The sequence below is a fragment of the Carcharhinus amblyrhynchos genome, chromosome 1, assembly GCF_965287045.1.
Source record: "Carcharhinus amblyrhynchos chromosome 1, sCarAmb.v2.hapA, whole genome shotgun sequence".
In the NCBI taxonomy this organism is placed as follows: Eukaryota; Metazoa; Chordata; class Chondrichthyes; order Carcharhiniformes; family Carcharhinidae; genus Carcharhinus; species Carcharhinus amblyrhynchos.
Genome location: NC_137324.1, coordinates 58,939,184 through 58,957,651, shown reverse-complemented (window position 1 = coordinate 58,957,651; position 18,468 = coordinate 58,939,184). Strand labels below are relative to the sequence as shown.

The window sequence follows — 18,468 nt, the reverse complement described above, 5'->3', positions numbered from 1 at the left end:
CAGCTCTCTGCAGTACAGAATTCCAAAGATTCACCACCCTCTGACGGAAGAAATTACTCCTCATCTCAGTCCTAAATGGCCTATCCCTTATTTCGAGACTTGTGCCCCTTCAAACCATAGAATTCCTAGTGTGCAGAAAGAGGCCATCCAGCCTATCAAGTCAGCACCAACTCTCCGACAAAGCATCCCAATCAGGATCCTCTCTAATTCTGTTTGTTTCTGCGCTATTTATCCTTAACTCCCATTTTCCTCCATCTGCAAAAATATATACATGATTTCATGCTTGCATCTTAATCCTTGATAATAAAGGATTTTACAATAAAGGATTGAGGAGGTGATGGCCTAGTGTTATTATTGCTGGATATTAATCCAGCTAATGTTCTGGGGACCCATGTTTGAATCCTGCCATGGCAAATGGCAGAATTTGAATTCCATAAAAAATGTGGAATTAAACCTAGTGATGACCATAAAACCATTGTTGATTGTCATAAAAATCCATCTTGTTCACTAATGTCCTTTAGTGAAAGGAATTTGTCGTCCTTACTTAGTCTGGCCTACATTTGACTCCAGAGCCACAACAATGGGGTTGACATTCAACTGTCCTCTGAACTAGGGCTGGGCAATAAATGCCCATTTATGCCTAGCCAGTGATGCCCATGTCCCACAAACGAATAAAAAAAATCAGCGTAAGACCAAAAGACCATAAGACATAGGAGCAGAATTAGGCCACTTGGTCCATCGAGTCTGCTCTGTCATTCAATCATGGCTGATATTTTTCTCATCCCCATTCTCCTGACTTTTCTGCTTAACCCCTGACCCCCTTATTAATCAAGAACCTATTTATTTCTGTCTTAAAGACATTCAATGACCTGGCCTCTACAGCTTTCTGCGTCAAACAGTTCCACAGATTCACCACTCTCTGGCTAAAGAAGTTCGTCCTCATCTCCGTTTTGAAGGACCGTCCCTGAGGTTGTGCCCTCTGGTTCCAGTTTTCTCTACTAGTGGAAACATCCTCTCCATGTCCACTCTATCTAGGCCTCGCAGTATTCTGTAAGTTTCAATAAGATCTCCCCTCATCCTTCTGAGCTCCAATGAGTACAGACCCAGAGTCCTCAACCGTTCCTCATAAGGCAAGGTCTTCATTCCAGGGATCATTCTTGTGAACCTCCTCTGGACCCTTTCCAAGACCACCACGTCTTTCTTTGCAGTATGGGGTCCAATACCATTCACGATATTCCAAATGGAATCTGACCAGAGCCTTATACAGCCTTGGAAGTACATCCCTACTCTTGTATGCTAACCCTCTCGACATGAATGCTAACTTTGCATTGCATCTGCTGAATGAACCTGCACATTAACCTTAAAGGAATCTTGAACAATGACTCCCAAATCCTTTTGTATTTTTGATTTCCTAAGCATTTTTCCATTTAGAAAATAGTCTATGCCTCCATTCCTCCTTCCAAAGTGCATAACCTCACACTTTTCCACATTGTATTACATCTGCCACTTCTTTACCCACTCTCCTATCCTGTCCAAGTCCTTCTACATCCCCCCACTTCCTCAATACTACCTGTCGCTCTATAGATCTTTGTATCATCTGCAAACTTAGCAGAAGTGCCTTCAGTTTCTTCTTCCAAACCATTAACGCATATTGTGAAAAGTTGTGGTCCCAGCACTGACCCCTGAGGCACACCATTAGTCACCAGCTGCCATTCTTTATCCCCACTGTCTGCCTCTCTGCATCTTATGACATTACTCACGGTGAGTCAGGATTCACTGCCACATGCTCTCACACAATTAGGCACCACAGTCAATAGTGTAGTTAAAACAATTATTTGTTTTTTACAACACAATGCTTGTCTCATTGAGGGCATCCCATCATTGCAAGCTATAATATAAAACTGGCAAAAAGCCATGCCCATTACCTAAAAATCTACTCTTATCTGATCTGCATTATATTAACTGAACCATATTGTTCTCAGATGGGACATTTCACTTCTCCTTCAAAAGTAAAATATAGAAACCCATTTGCTCCAAACAGTCCATGTATTAAAATTAAACAATACAAAAGATCCAAGCTACAAACTTTCAGTTCTCAGATATATAAAATGTTGTATTGTTAGACAAGTAACTGTTGAACATGGTAACACAGAACTCCTCTGCTAGTTTCCAAAGACACACATCCAAAATCTAATGCTTTTTGTTGTTGGTATGAATTAACATAAAATTTATTTTCAATAATGGTTTCCCTGGCCAGAAGAGAATTGGCTGGGATTGGGAGGCAGCGAGTTCTGACCTGTAGCATGATGGTGGCATGGTGGCACAGTGGTTAGCACTGTGCCTTACAGTGCCAAGTTGAGTTTATTTATTAGTCACAGGTAAGGTTTACATTAACACTGCAATGAAGTTACTGTGAAATTCCTTGAATCGCCACACTCCAGCGCCTGTTCAGATCACTGCACCTAACCAGCACATCTTTCAAACAGTGGGAGGAAACCGGAGCACCCAGAGGAAACCCACGCAGACATGGGGAGAATGCGCAGACTCCACACCTGAGCAGGAATTGAACCCAGGTCCCTGGCGCTGTGAGGCAGCAGTGCTAACCACTGTGCCACCATGCCGCCAAGGACGCAGGTTCAATACCTTGGGTCACTGTCTGTGCAGAGTCTGCACATTCTCACTGCATCTGCGCCGATTTCTTCCCACAGTCCGAAAAACGTGCTGGTTAGGTGCATTGGCCATGCTAAATTCTCCCACAGTGTACCCGAACAGATGCCAGAGTGTGGTGACTAGGGGATTTTCACAGTAACTTCACTGCAGTGTTAATGTAAGTCTACATGTAGCACTAATAAATAAACATTGAAACTTGTACTGAGATAAATCATTGTAGTCAGTCTCTTCAGCTGAGAGAACACATTTGCATTAATGTCTCAGCAACCCTCCTCCAGCATCTCACCACCCACTTTCCATCAGTTTAGTGAAGAAACAAAAGTGATGGGAAAGTAGAATGACAAAAAAAGTATTTTTGGTGTCTTCTTTTTTTTATGTGACCCTTTTTTCCTGATTGAGAAATGGTTGTTTCATATGATATAAAATAAAACCAGAAAATGCTAGAAAATCTCAGCAGGCCCATCAGCATATTTGGAGAGAGAAAAAGAGTTAACTTTTCAAGTCTGTATGACCCTTCTTCAGACCTAGAGAGAGGAGTCAGGATTTTCCAGCCCCAAATCACCCCCCCGCACCCCCCACAGCAGGTTTTTCAGTGGCGGAAGTGGTTCACCATTAGTCGCTGGCAGCATCTTCCATTCTCCAAAGTCAGTTGCCACTTCTTGCACAGGAAGAAATGTAATGGATTATATACTGTATAAGAGGGGTTGGAGCAGAGTAGAAAGTCAGCGATAACTGGGAGCTAGGAGAGATTGCAACAAAGATGTGTAGAGCATGAGATAGAGAAAAGTCTATAGAAGATGCTGATAGTGGCAGAAAGGTAGGATAGGTGAATGTATTAATGGATGAACAAAGGTCAGTGCTCAGGGAGAGCAAAACTTAGGGGAAAAGTGACAGATGTCCTAGTGAGGGGGTGGGTTGGGGGCAGGGGTGGGGATGGGGGGTTACATTGGCACAAAAATGGTTTGCACAAAAAAGGGGGTGAAAATGAAGGAGCAAGGTCACAGTCTCAATCTTTGAAATGGTTGAGGTATTCTGTTCACCAACTTATCCATAAATCTTCAATTTACATCCCAACCCACACAAAGCCCCACTCCAATGGATCTCCACCTCACTGAACTGAGAAAAATTGTTCTTGCCTTCAAATCTCTTTTGCTTCACTGTAATACTGCAACTAATGTCTGTGCCCTTCAGGCTTTGTCTCTGTGTAGTCCTCTCCACCAATGCCTTTCCCTCCTACCCCTGCCACTCTGAAAAGCCGTTCCCCAATCAGTGGTGGCTTCATCTCTCCTCTTTGGAACATGTCTATCTATAAAAACGTCTTCTCCTTTCCTGCTTCTCTCTGCTTGTAAGCGCCACTCAAACTATATTTTTAACTGTGCTTTCGATTTATTCTAATTCATCTGCCACTGATTTGCATTGTGAAAGGCTGTGGTTTTTTTTTCTGGCTTCAAAGTGCTCTGTTAGAGCAAGTTCTTCTTTGCACCTATCTGAGTACTATATAAAATATGTTACATCACGCGCACTTTTTTCTGTTGCATTACAGAGATTTCACATTTGACTTCCAGAGATCGCATTATCTGGAAAATTTTCTGTCAATGTTGTGTTCATGGCCATTGGCTTTTGCTTTTCTAACTTGCAATGTGTAACAGGAAGTTTTTTTAAAACATTTGACATCAAACGAATAGTGTGTACTCGAAAAAAGACGTGTGTGTTGTTCACGTGACAGAAACAGGAAGCTTCTTTAAAACAAAAGGAAACAGTCATGTAGAAGTGGTTGTTGCAAAGTAACGTTATAATACACTTTAAATTTGACAATATTAAAAGTCAACTGAACTGCTAAACCAATGGCAAAGCCATTAATATTGTTCAAATGCATAAAGAATATTATTGAATAACAGAGTATTCAAATTGTCAATGGCTCATGGTGATCAACTTGTGGTAAATAGATATCCTGCATGCTTGATAGTTCTTCCTAATCTATGAAATGAAACATATTTCACAAATGGGATATATGTTGAATTATATAAAGGGGATGATGACTGGCAGCCTTGTCTTCAGATGCAAAGGCCCTCAGCTCTGGATTTTCACCTGAAAACCATCTGACTCACAACCACTCTATTTGTTAAGACACTCCTTAAAACCTACTTCTTTAGCCCAACTTTCTTTTCAGTTACCTTAACATCATCATCTTATAAGCCTTGATGTCAAATTTTGTTTGATCACACTTATGAGAAGCCGCCTAGGACATTTTACTAGACTATGTGTGCCATATGAATACAACTTGTTGTACATTTAAAGGATTAGCATGAATGTCTAAGTACATGAGGGAGAAAAGAATAGAAAATGACATATTGCTTGGGCAAGATGAAGAGAAAAAGTAGAGTGGGAAGTGGCACCATGTGGAGCATGGATATGGGCACAGACCAATTGAACCAAATGATTTGTTTTTATATTGTAGTAATGTAATTCTATGTACCTATGTCCTACCAATTGTCTTAAACTTGCTTCACATACTTTAAAACCTTTGTCTCCTTCTTTTGCTGCCCAGCATTTTAAGTTCCGTACAATAAAGCACAACATTGTCAAGACTTAGCTCTTCCACCAAAAGGAGCATGCAACTTCTAATTTAGTGTTCATTAGTTTGTCAGTACTGGAGACAATATTGTTAATTTTAATTCTCACAACAAGTGTCTTTAGCAAGCGGGCCAGACACAAAGTTAAGTTCTCCCTACTCACACTGAAAATATGCTTCAAATATAATGCTTTTCCTGAAAGACAACCATCTGCACTTGAGTTACAACATAAATTGAGTCACAAAACCATGACCGCTTTGTTCTTTGGACCCATGCCTTGTAGGAAACAAAAACTCAATCACCGATCTCAATTCCAACAATGTCGACCAGTGAACCTGGTCACAAATGGTCTTCTCCATGGCAAAATAAACCTCATACGACACTGTAGGATGCGCAACCATGATATTTCCTACATTATTGTTTGTTCAAATATGTGTAAAAATGAACTTCACTAAAAGCTTAGAGTGATAAGGAACATGCCATCAGGAGTAAGCTAAGCAAGGCCTATTCTTCTATTAGATCATGTCTGAATGGTAGCTCAATTCCATGCACCCCTATTGATACATACCTTTTGATATCAATATGTAAAAAAAATCCATTTTAAAAATTTTAATTGACCTAGTATTCACAGTCTTTGAAGAAAGTTAGTTTGAGATCTAATACATTTTGAGTGAAAAAGTACCACTTAATTTCACTCCTTAATAACCTAGCTCTAATTTTAAGATTATATCTCCCTGTTCCGGAAATAGTTTCTCTGTATCTACACTATTGAGTCAACCTTCTAACTTAAAGAGAATAAGTGATGTATTTTTTGAAACGTGTCCCCATAATTTAACCCCTTGGCTTAATATGGCTGAACAGAGACATGCTGTCAAAGTTTTTGGTCTGGCACTCATTGCGATAATTCTCAAGTTATTACATGTAAAGGGAACAACAATTTATCCTTCACGAGAAGAGTGCTGATTGGCTGGCAAGAGGACTCTGATTGGTAAAGGCATTGCCACAGAGAATGCACCAGTTAATTGAAGACTGACAGTTGCCTACCAAGCTTTGTTTAAACTCAAACCAGGCAGATTGACTTTGATTGTCCAGAGAGTGGCTGCCACCTGTTTTGTTTAGTTGAAACTGTACTCCAGATGGGTCTGACCAAGGATCTTTACAACTGAAGCATCACTTACTCTTGTTTTTATTCCAGCTTCTGTGAGGTAAAGGTCAACATTTAAGCAACTTTTTTGATGACAATTTGTACCTGTGCACTTTGTATTAGTATACATGATCTCATAAACTGCCCCTGTTTAAAAAAATTCCAAATTATTGCTCTTACATCCAAAGTAATGGATTTTGCATTGTTAGAAAGTAACACTTTGCAATGTTAGACAGAGATAAAAATTGATCAAACTTTCCACATTGAACTCCCACTATCATAGTTGTGCATTCTCTAATCTGTCAATGTCCTTTGATAATAGGGATGAAATAGAGAGATATGGACCGAGTAGGGAGGAAATAGAGGGATATAGACCGAGTAAGGGCAGAAGATTTTTTTAAGTGTAGTTAGGGCATCATGATTGGCACAGGCTTGGAGGGACAAAGTGTCTGTTCTTGTGCTGTACTTTTCTTTGTTCTTTGTTTGCTCTTTAATCACTTCCAAAAGCTGAGACCCCAGTACAGATCCCCAGGGAGACTAGTGGACATCCTGCCGATTTTAAGTTTTAATAAATTTAATGCTTCTGCTTAAAACAATCTTTGGAAATTGGAATCAGTACATACTTCTGAAAATTTTTTTAAGACAGATCAATCATTTTTGGAAGAAAACAGAGGATGACATTAATAAGTATTGTTTATACCTAAATGAATGTTTTAAAATATTCTTGGTATATCAGCATTGCCAGCAAGTTCAGCTACCCATTCCTAATTGTCCTTATCATGAAATTTCTTTATAAGCTGAGGGATCATGAGGATTCCCAAGTAAAATTCATGCAAAGCTAGTGCCTTAGTGTCACAACCTGACAAGTTCTGTTTTCAAGCTGGTGTTCAAATCCAGAATCATTGTCCATTCACAGAGCCTTCTGAATCCCAGGTTATCAATTTACTGTGTGTGGCATCAAACTACAACAAGGTTCATGGCTAATGAAAGCCATTAAGATGCCCATGATTCCCCACTCCTCTGAGACTTTTAAATTTAAATGTTATTACTTTTGCTTTCAAGCAATACAAAGCTGAACTTACTCTTTATAACCACAGGAATTATCCATAATAGAGCAAAACAAGAGTGGATGCTGCACAATTGCACTTCACTTCAGAATCAATTTAAGATCTCACTTAACAAACAATCTTGTCTTTATGTATTTTACATGACCTTAGGAAGTTTCAAAGTGTTTTACAGAAAACTAAATACTTTTATAATGTAGTCACTGGTTTAATATCGGGAAATGTAGCAGCCAATTTACACACTTTAATGCTCCACAAACACCAATGAGATTAATGACTGGGTAATTTGTTTTTGCAATGTTAGAGAGAGATAAATATTGACCAAACACCAGGAAAACCCTGCTTTTCTTTGAAATAGTGCCATGCGATCTTTTATGTCCACCTAAGAGGACAAATGATGCCTTAGTTTAACATCTCAGCTAAAAGATGGAATCACAGCACTCGCTCAGCATTGCATTAAACATAGAAACATAGAGGATAGGAGCAGGAGGAGGCCATTGGCCCTTTGAGCCTGCTCTGCCATTTGTCACAAGCATGGCTGATTGTCCAGCTCAATAGCCTAATCCTGTTTTCTCCCCATAACCTTTGATCTCATTCACCCCAAATGCTATATCCAGCCTCCTCTTGAATGCATTCAATGTTTTGGCATCAACTACTTCCTGTGGTAATGAATTCCACAGGCTCACCACTCTTTGGGTGAAGAAATGTCTTCTCACCTCCATCCAAAATGGTCTACCCTGAATCTTCAGACTGTGACCTCTGGTTCTGGACACCCCCACCATCGGGAACATCCTCCCTACATCTACCCTGTCCACTCCTGTTAGAATTTTATAAGTCTCCATGAGATCCCTCTCATTCACCTGAGCTCCAGCAAAAACAATCCTAACCTACTTAATCTCTTCTCATACATCAGTCCCACCATCCCTGGAATCAGCCTGGTAAACCTTCATAGCCCTCCCTCGAGAGCAAGAACATCCTTCCTCAGAAAACTGCACACTATACTCTAGGTATGGCCTCACCAAGGCCCTGTACAATTGCAACAACTCATCCCTGCTCCTGAACTCAAAATCTCTCACAATGAAGGCCAACATGCCATTTACCTTCTTTATCATCTGCTGCACCTGCATGCTTACCTTTACCAACTGGTGCACAAGGACATCCAGGACCCCCTCTTCCAATTTACAGCCATTCAGGCTGCTTTCTTGTTTTTGCTGCCAAAATGAATAACTTCACATTTATCCAAATTATGCTGCATTTGGCATTGATTTGCCCACTCACCCAACCTGTCCAGATCGTGCTGAAGGATCCCTGCGTCCTCGTCACAGTTCACCCTCCTTCCCAACCTGGGATCATGTGCAAACTTTCAGATGTTACATTTTGTCCCCTCATCCAAATCATTAATATATGTTATGAATAGCTGGGTTCATTGCAGTGTCAACCTATATGCTCAATTCTCTGGAGCGGGGCTAAAACCAAGGATCATCTCCCTTGGGGGCTGAAGGTATTTTATGCCAATGCAGAACTCATTTAGTTTGCAATTAACTCTTTGTTGTGCACAGAGTGAGCACTGTACCGCCAGAGGGACTACACAGCAGATGAAGTGACAAACCCTACACTACAGTATAATTATATAGAATAGATAGAGCAAGAACAGGTCAACTGTTCTGTGCTGTTGTTTCTACTTCACATGTGTATCTTATTCCATTTACGTCATCTTAGTCTTTCACCATCTCTTGCTATTCTCTTTTCTCTCTTGTCCTCATCTTGTTTCCTTATGAAAACATCCAGGCTATTTGCTTCTATTACATCCTGTGGTAGAATGTTCCACATTTTAATCACGCTTATTCAAGAAATGTCTTCTTATTTCCCCATTGGATTTATTAGTAACTATCTTTTATTTATGGTTTCTCATTTTGGATTCTCATACAAGTGGAAACACTCTCTCTGCATCTACTCTGTTCGAACCATTAAATTTTTGAAGACCTTTAATAACTTACCTCTAAGTCTTCTCTTTTTTTCAAGTACCAAGCCCCAACCTGTCCAATCTCTCCTGATAGCTATGATCTCTCAGCTCTGATACCATCCTTGCAAATCTTTCTTTCCACTTCTCCACTGCTTCAATACCCTTTGAGACAACAGTTGTGCACAATAATGCAGAGTGCAACCTGACCAGGTTCCTGTACAAGTTTAATACAACTTCACTACTTTTGAATCCAGTGCCCCTAGAAATAAATCCCAGAGCTTTGTTAGCACTTTTAATTGCTTTGCTGACCTGTGAGCCTGCTTTTATCGACTTGGTTATAATTAAATTTTTAATCAGCAGTAAGTAAGAAGTATACAAAATTCTACTGTATGAAGTTTTGCTATTCAGTTCTGGAAATTCATAATAAGTTCATATTTAAAACAAATATAATCTATAGGCAATGTCTGCACTCATCAACTGGCATTGGTTCATTCTAATGAAAGTATTATTCCAAGAAGACCAATATTTACCCTATAACACTAAGCACCAGTGACACAAAAGTAAGTAAAAAGGAACAAACTTATTGAATATAAGTTTAAAAAATTGGAATGGAGAAAATGATAGGAATTAAGATGGTCAATGCTCCAGAATCTGATGATTTCCTGCTCAGAATGTTAAAACAATAAAAAAAATTGCAGATGAATATGTCCAAATTTTCCAAAACATTTAGATTCAGAATTATGTCTTTAGATTGGAAGATTGAAAATATTGAAGAAGAGGGAGAGAGAAATCAAGGGACTAAAGGTCCTTTGATTTCATGTTATTTGTGGGAAAGTTACTGAAATCCGTGATTTAAAAAACTGCACAGGTGAGCACTTGAACAAGTCTGAATACGTTGATCAAATAAGATCACTGGGATGTCTTCCAGGGTTGGTGAGACCTGTAAAAGGGGAGTAAGTTACACCTAAACTGGAGGGCATCAATATGCTGGCAGGGAAGTTTTCTAGTGTCAGTTGGGAGGGTTTAACCTAGTGTGGCAGGAGAGGGTGAGAACCAGAGCAGTAGATCAGCAAGTAAAATGACTGAAGAAGAGTTAGAGACTAAGGCCAGTAAAGCTAAGAGGATGAACAGACAGGGAGAGGTTACTGAACACGACGGGAGTGGCGGTTTGAGGTGTATTTGTTTTAAAGCAAGGGATATGACAGGCAAGGCAGATGAACTTAGAGCTTGGATTAGTACATATAACTATGAAGTTGTAGCTATTACAGAGCCTTGGTTGAGAGAGGAACAAGACTTAACATTCCTGCATTTTGATGTTTCAGACGTAATAGTGAGGGATATAAAAAAGGTGGGAGAGTTGCATTACTGATTAGGGAATATATCATAACAGTACTGAGAAGGAATCCTTGGAGGACTGATCCAGCGAGGCCACGTGGGTACAGCTCAGGAATAGAAATGGTGAAATTAATTTGATGGGGTTGTGCTACAGGCCTCCCATCAGCCAGTGGGATAGAAGAACAGATATGTGGACAGATTGTGGAAAAATACAAAAACAACAGGGTTGTTGTGGTGGATGATTTTAACTTCCTTTGTATTGACTGGGATTCCCTTCGTGCCAGGGGCCTGGATGTTGGGGGAATTTGTTAGGTGTGATCAGGAGGATTTCTTGAAGCAATATGTAAATAGTCCAACCAAGGAAGGGGCCATACTAGACCTGGTATTGGGGAACGAGCCCAACCAGATGATTGAAGTTTCAATGGAGGAGCATTTCAGGAACAATGATCATAATTCCTTAAGTTTTAAGTTACTTATGGTTAAGGATAAGAGTAGTCCTCAAGTGAAAGTTGAGAGATGGCTAACTACAACAAAAGTAGGCAGGACCTGGGACATGTAGTTTAGGCAGGACCTAGGGGCAGCTGTCTGAGGGTAAATCTGCATCTGTGATGTGGACATCTTTTAAAGGCCAGTTGATTAGAGTTCAGGGCCAGCATGTCCCTGTGAAAATGAAGGATAAGGATGGCAAGATTCAGGAACCTTAGATGACAAGAAAAATTGTGAGTTTAGTCAAAAAGAAAAAGGAAGTGTACATGAGGTTTAGGAAACTGAAGACAGAGCCCTCAAAAAAATGAAGAAAGCAGCAAAGAACTTAAACAAGGAGTTAGGAAAGTTAAAAGGCCATGAAATGTCTTTGATGAACAGGATTAAGGAAAATCCCAAGACATTTTATACACATACAAGGAGCAAGAGAGTAGTTAGGGAATGGGTAGGTACACTCAAGGACAAAGGAGGGAGCCGGAGAAAGTGGGTGAAATCCTTAACAAATAGTTTGCATTCGTATTCACAAAGGAGAAGGACATGGTGGACGGTAAGTTGAGAGAGGGCTATGTTGATCTTCATGGGCATGCCAGTATTAAAAAGGAGGAGGTGTTGAGTGTTTTGAAAGGCATTAAGGTGCACAAGTCCTCAAGGCCTGATGGAATCAATCCCAGAATACTGAGGGAGGCAAGAGAGGGAATTGCTGGGACCATATACAAAATCATTGTACCCTCTTTGGTCACAGGACAGGTCCCAGAGGACTGGTTGTTCCTTTGTTTAGGAAGGGCAAAGAGGGATAATCTGCAAAATTATAGGCCGGTGATCATTACATCAGCAGTCGGGAAATTATTGGAGAGGATTCTTTGGAACAGAATTTACTCACATTTGGAAAAATATGGACTTATTAATGATAAGCAGCATGACTTTGTGTGGGGTGGTCGTGTCCCACAAGCTTAATTTGAGTTTTTTGATGAAGTGACAAAGATGATTGATGAGAGCAGGGCAGTGGATGTTATATAAATGTTCTTTAGCAGAGCCTTTAACAAGGTCCCTCATGGCAGGCTGATACAGAAGATGGATATAAAACTGGGTTGGTCATAGAAGATAGAGATTAGCAGTGGAAGGGTGTTTTTCTGACTGGAGAATGCAGCTGGACTGATTAGTAAGTTGTGGGTGATACAAAGATTGGGGAGCTGAGATATTGAGGAGGATTGTCAGAGGATACAACAAGATATAAATAGGCTGGAGACTTGAGCAGAGAAATGGCAGATGGAATTTTATCCAGACAAATGCAAGGTGATGCATTTTGGAAAGTCTAATGCAAGAGGGAAGTGTATAGTAAATGACAAATTAACAAAGAGGGATCTAGGGTTACAGGTCCACAGTTTCTTGAAAGTGGCAACAGGTGTGAATAAAGTGGTCAAAAGGCATATGACATGCTTGCCTTCATCAGGGAGGGCATAGAGTACAAAAATTGGCAAATCATGTTGCAGTTAAGTAGAACTTTAGTTAGGCCACATTTGGAATACTGCGTACAGTTCTGTTCATAATGCTACCAGAAGGATGTAGAGGCTTTGTAGAGGATGCAGAAAAGGTTTACCAAGATGTTGAAAGCAAACTACTGCAATGTTGGAATCTGAAACAAAAATAGAAAATGCTGGAAAATCTCAGCAGGTCTGAGTTTCGAGTCTGCACGACCCTTCGTCAGCTCTGATGAAGGGTCATTCAGACTAGAAACATTTGCTCTATTCTCTCTCCACAGGTGCTGTCAGATCTGCTGAGATTTTCCAGCATTTTCTCTTTTTGTTTACCAGAATGTTGTCTGGTTTGGAGGGTACTTGCTCTGAGGAGAGATTGGACAAACTTGGTTTGTTCTCACTTGAACGTTATAGGCTAAGGGGAATCTGATAGAAGTTTACAAAATAAAGGCAGGCATGGATGGAATGGATAGTCAGAGTTTTTTTCCCAGGATAGGAATGTCAATTATTGGGGGAACATAGGTTTAAGGTAAAAGGGGAAGAGTTTAAAGGCAATGTGAGAGGCAGATTTTTTTTATAGAGGGTGTTAAGTGCCTAGAATGCGCTGCCAGAGGAGGTGATAAAAACAGGCACAATAGCAATATTTAAGAAGCATTTTGACAGACACATGAAGAGGCAGGAAATAGAGGAATATGGACCACATAGTGGCAAAAGGTCTTTATTTTGGAAAGGCATCATATGTTGGTGCAGGCTTGGTGGGCTGAAAGGCCTGTTCTGGTACTGAACTGTTCTGTGTTTCTTTCTAAGAGTCAGCATAAATTTGTGAAAAAATAGATAATCTCAGAGCAATCTAGTTGCAAAGTTTGTGGAAGTTTTTAGTCTGATGGGCAGTGGAAGCAATGGGATGCTGATGGGTGATAGCTATATGGATTTCCAGAAAACATTTATAAAAGATGCAAAACAAAAGATTGTTAACAAAACATGAAAGCAGATTGCATTTGAGGTATATTGTAACATCTATTGATAATTAGTTGGCGATTAGAAGGTGGGGAGAGAAATAAAGGGAATGATCGCTGATTGGAATTGTTGTCTTTACCCATGCAACTGGGAATACGAAGAAGGAAATTATGCTTCAGTTGGACAGAACCTTGATCAAACCCAATCATCTCGAGTACAACATTCGGTTTTAGATGCTGAACTTCAGAAATATATCTTCCTCGGAAAAGGCATAGTGCAAATTCAGTAGAATGATATCAAGCCTGAAGATGTGTTGGGTTAGGTGAATTGCCCAAGAGTGTCAGGGGGTTTGGCAGGATAAATACATGGGACTAAGGGGTTAGGGCCTGGGTGGGGTTGTGGTCAGTGCAGACTCAATGGGCTGAATAGCCTCCTTCTGCACTTTCGGGATTCTGTAGGGATTCTAAAGCGTTGAATGATGAGGGAGGACAGATTAAACTTAGTTTACATTAACTTAATGGTCGAGGAAATGACCTTTAAAATGATAAGGGAAGCTGATAGAGTACATGCTGAGAAACTATTTCCTCTGGTGGGAAATCTAGAACAAGGGGGGGCGGGGGAGGTCAGGGGGGAAGCATTATCTTATGAAGTCACGCATTTAGGAGTGAATGTCGGAAGTACTGTTTTGTACAAATAGTGGTAGGAAACTGGACACTCATCTACTAAAAGGCCGCAGATGCTGGATCAATTTAAATTTTTGCGTCCGAGGCCAATACATTTTTGTTACATAAAGACATCAAGCAATGTAGAGCAAAGGTGGATAAATGTTGTTGAAGCACTGATCAGCAATGATTTAATTAAATGGTGAAACAGGCTGGAAGTGCTGAATAGCTTCCTCCTCTCCCCATAATGACTGAAAGGTGTTTATAATTAGAATCATAGAATTATAGAATCCCTACAATGCAGAAGGAGGCCATTCGGCCCATTGCGCCTGCCCTGGCAACATTCCCCATCCAGGCCATATCCCCAGACCCCTTGTATTTACCCTGCTAGTCCCTCTGACATTAAGGGCCAATTTAGCACGGCCAATCCACTTAACCCGCACATCTTTGGAACGTGGGAGGAAACCGGAGCACCCGGAAGAAACACGCAGTTACGGAGAGAATATGCAAACTCCACACAGATAGTTACCTGAGGCCAGAATCAAACCCAAATCCCTGGTGCTAAGGCAGCAGTGCTAACCAGTGTGCCACCCCATTCAAATTCATTCAGAACAAAAAACATACAATGAATGAAACTATGAACGAATAAATGGACTGATGATTATAAGGTGTTGTTTTTGTCATTCATCTCCTGCTCTGACTGTACACTCTTTGCTAGTGCTGCAATGATTAGAATTGAGATGGAGATTCTCTCATTATGTTGTGTTTCTGAGCACATTCTCAGTGTTTCAAAACCTCTTTGGAGTCCGAACGATGATCATTTCCTCTTACCCGCGGTTGCACAATCATTCAAACCACTGGCAAAAATCAAGTGGTGTCAAACTTGGGCCTGGCAATCTAAACAAAAATCCCCTTTTCTGTAAAAAAATACCCAACTTTAGACCATGCCTTAAATTCAAAACAAAGGCCGTTCCTGTAAGGGAATTTCCACTGAGCCTTGGGTTCTCATATCCATCCTGTTAATGCAGACTTGGTTAAAGTTGGATCATTACAATGGCATTTGAAGAACAGTATGAATTATATTGGAGTGGCCATATTGATTGATAGAGCTATCGCAACTAGAAACATATCAACCAACTTTTTGTGTCGCGAAACTCTGAATTTGATTGTAACACAGTGCAAAGTGTTTGGTTGTTGGTGGAGAGGTGGGGGGGAGCAAGGTCAAAGAAATCGCAATCCACGTCCCATATTATTTGTTTTAATGCCCTGTTATTCAGTATTTAGTTTGCTTCATTTCATTTAGTAGCTTCGTCGAGGTGAACACATGCAGTTTAATTAACACAATGACAGTAAACCCACCAGCTTTGTTTTGTTAGATATTTAGTTGTGGGTCAGAGAAAGTGTTGCTATTTCCAATGTTTTGAGAGTGTGTTACGCAATAGGATGTTACGCAAGGACTTTTTGGAGATGTTTTATCTTGTTCGCGTTTGAGCAGTCGAGATGAAGTATAATGCTTCCTCCCTCAGACGAGAGCAGTTCCGCAAACCAATGATCTGTCTGTGCTGCTTCGAATAGCTGGCATGAAGTTTTGTTGAAAAAACACACAACCACCCTTTTCTTTCTCTGTTTAACTTATTTGCCTGGAGATGCGGAAGTTCAGAAGAAATAACTACTTGTTTTAAAAACAATGTGGTAACTCGCACAAACTTCTTTTTAATCAATGGGAGGAGGGGGTGGGTAGAGAGAGAAAGTTTTACCCTACCTCTTCGCGCCTCTTGTATATGTATAGGTGAAGGTGGAGTCGGAATATCTGAAATCTAAAATGGGGAAGAAAAAGAAACATCAGAAAGAAGGTAGTGATCAAAGCAAGCACCGGATTTGGGGCTCGCCTGTTGTTATTGCGAGTGAGATCTGCCAGGGGTGGATTAACGGAGACAAATCCAGCCCTAGGCAATCACGTTGCACAGTCTGCGATGGAGCACTTCATAGAGCTGGGCATTTACTGTACGTGTCTCTGCAACAAGTGTTTCCATAGCGACAACAAAATTGTCGATGCGAACGGGCAGATCCATGGAAATGAACAGAAACTGCAAATACAGTCGCATTCATCCATCTGCTCCATCACACAGAGCTCGTATTAAAAATATCTCAATTGCAAATTAATGCACAGAATGTATCACCAAAGGTGACTTGCCTTATGTATCTAGGTAGATAGATAGATGGCATGCTGTTAATGAACCAAATTGAATACAATGGCAGTACACTGCCAGGGTTTTAGTACAGACACAAAGCAGCGTTTAGGATTAATTTAAAAAGCTAATCTTACCGGAAAACAGACAGTCCTTGTCCGCCTTGCACCTCTGGAGTACGCTGTCTATGTCTGTCTGTATCCGCTCCTGCCTTGAACACATCCCCATGAAGTGTAAACAGAGAGAGAAATGTTTTTGTTTGCCTTTTTGTGTGTGTGTGCGTCTTCCCCCCTTCCTCCTCCTCCTCCTCCAGTAAAAGCAGAATTGCGAATGGTGCCGCCGCTCAGCTCAAGGTCACAGTCCCCAGTGTGGTGCAGGTGGGAGGCGGTACGAGGGCCACTGAGATGGGGCTCTCTCCGGGGCTGCTCCTGTCCAGGCGGCTGCTGCAGCTGCTGCTTTCCAGCTGGCCAAAGATGACAATAGCGATCCAGCTGCTCTTCTTCCGAGATGTGCTGTACTACGGGCCGCCGCAGCCTCCACACACACATACACACCCCCTGCTCCACAAGGCTTCGCGATTTCGAAAACTAATAAAGCCTCTTCTTCCTTCAGCCTGATTTCTTCATTAGTTATTCCTTCTGCATTTTGTTTGTTCCCCCGAGGGCGGGTAACATGCAACCTGTGACCGGCGCTGTCGATCCGGGCAGGTATACAAGCCACACGGTATTTTTGCTCACGTTTTTCTTTTAATTGAATCAGCGTAAGGACTGAAGGCTCTCAGCACTCAGCAGGTGAAATGTGAGCGTCAGCCGCTGAAGAAATCGGATTCCTAATACAGATTTGACAGTACTCACTCACTCACTCACTCACTCAGCCCCTTCTGTGATAAATGCCATACACCAGATTTGTGTGTGTGGGGGGGTGGGGAGTGGGTTGGCAGGGGTGGGGAGGGGGCAGGGGTGGGCTCTGATTCAATAAGCACGATGTGTCCCATCCACAAATTCGATTCTTCCTTATTATTTATTCTGAATAGGATTATTCTAGCCACACCAATGTATAAACTACAAATCAATCATGTCTGATTAATGTCCCCGAATCTATCAATGCGTTTTAAAAGCTGCAACTGCGATTTGTGTTTGGAAATTCGGTGTGAAGATTTTTTTTCCCCTCAGTCGGTAACCCTTAGAGAATCTGATACCCCCCCCCCCACTTGTGAAAATAGCTGTGTTATAAGTGATTAGTGTTTTATTATTATTAAATTAAATGCTACAGTTGTCGGGATGCCAGTCTACAGTAGATGCGATGAGGAGGCAGGCCCCTGGAGCCCATATAGTGGCACAGAGAGAGAGAGAGAGGCGGCCAGCGGCTTTCCTCGCTTTGGGTGCCGGACCACAGGAGCCTCGGGATGAAGGATTCACTTTGGGTGCCACAAGTGCACTCATTCAGAGTCACATTCTCCTGCTGTAAATCACGTGGGGCGGCTGTCCTTTCCAGGGGAATTTCCATTCGGAAACTGACCGTGTCTGCATGCAGTCTTATTCAGACAGCACCATGACTGTGTTCTTCTTGCAGCTGATCTGCTCACCACGCCGGTTGAATTGAATGAAGCATTGTGAACATTACAGCGTTCAATTTCATGCCTGGGAATTAGCGTGCGGTTTACAAATTGCGTCATTTGGGGTCATTACCAAGCCTCCAGAAATGGTGTCTAATCTGGAGTTAAGAATAACAAAGACCCCTGCCCTCTCCCCTCTTGTGTCTCCAACACCCCCCCGCCCCCCTCCCCAATTCAGGTGAAATAAAACGGAGGACATTAATTCGTATTGATCCACAGTGGCTGGCGTTTGCCTTAAAATGGGTCTTGAGCGTCGTTTTAATCCGAGTGGTGTATTTAGGAAGCCGCGGTGTTTCATTTCTCTTAAAGTTCCTGCGTTTAATTCAATTCCAGACAAC

At 41.3% G+C, this 18,468-nt stretch overlaps 1 protein-coding gene across 1 annotated transcript in view; it reads right to left on the bottom strand.

Moving 5' to 3' along the window:
- parp8 (poly (ADP-ribose) polymerase family, member 8) overlaps window positions 1-17,023 on the bottom strand; it is a 377,525-nt gene extending 360,502 nt beyond the window's left edge. The window contains exons 1-2 of the mRNA XM_080185528.1: window positions 16,653-17,023; window positions 16,089-16,143 (exon numbers count right to left, since the gene is read on the bottom strand). Coding sequence (XP_080041654.1) covers window positions 16,089-16,143; window positions 16,653-16,743 — 146 coding nt within the window. The 5' untranslated portion in view covers window positions 16,744-17,023. The remainder of the gene's footprint in view (window positions 1-16,088; window positions 16,144-16,652) is intronic.
- Window positions 17,024-18,468: the final 1,445 nt, after the last annotated feature.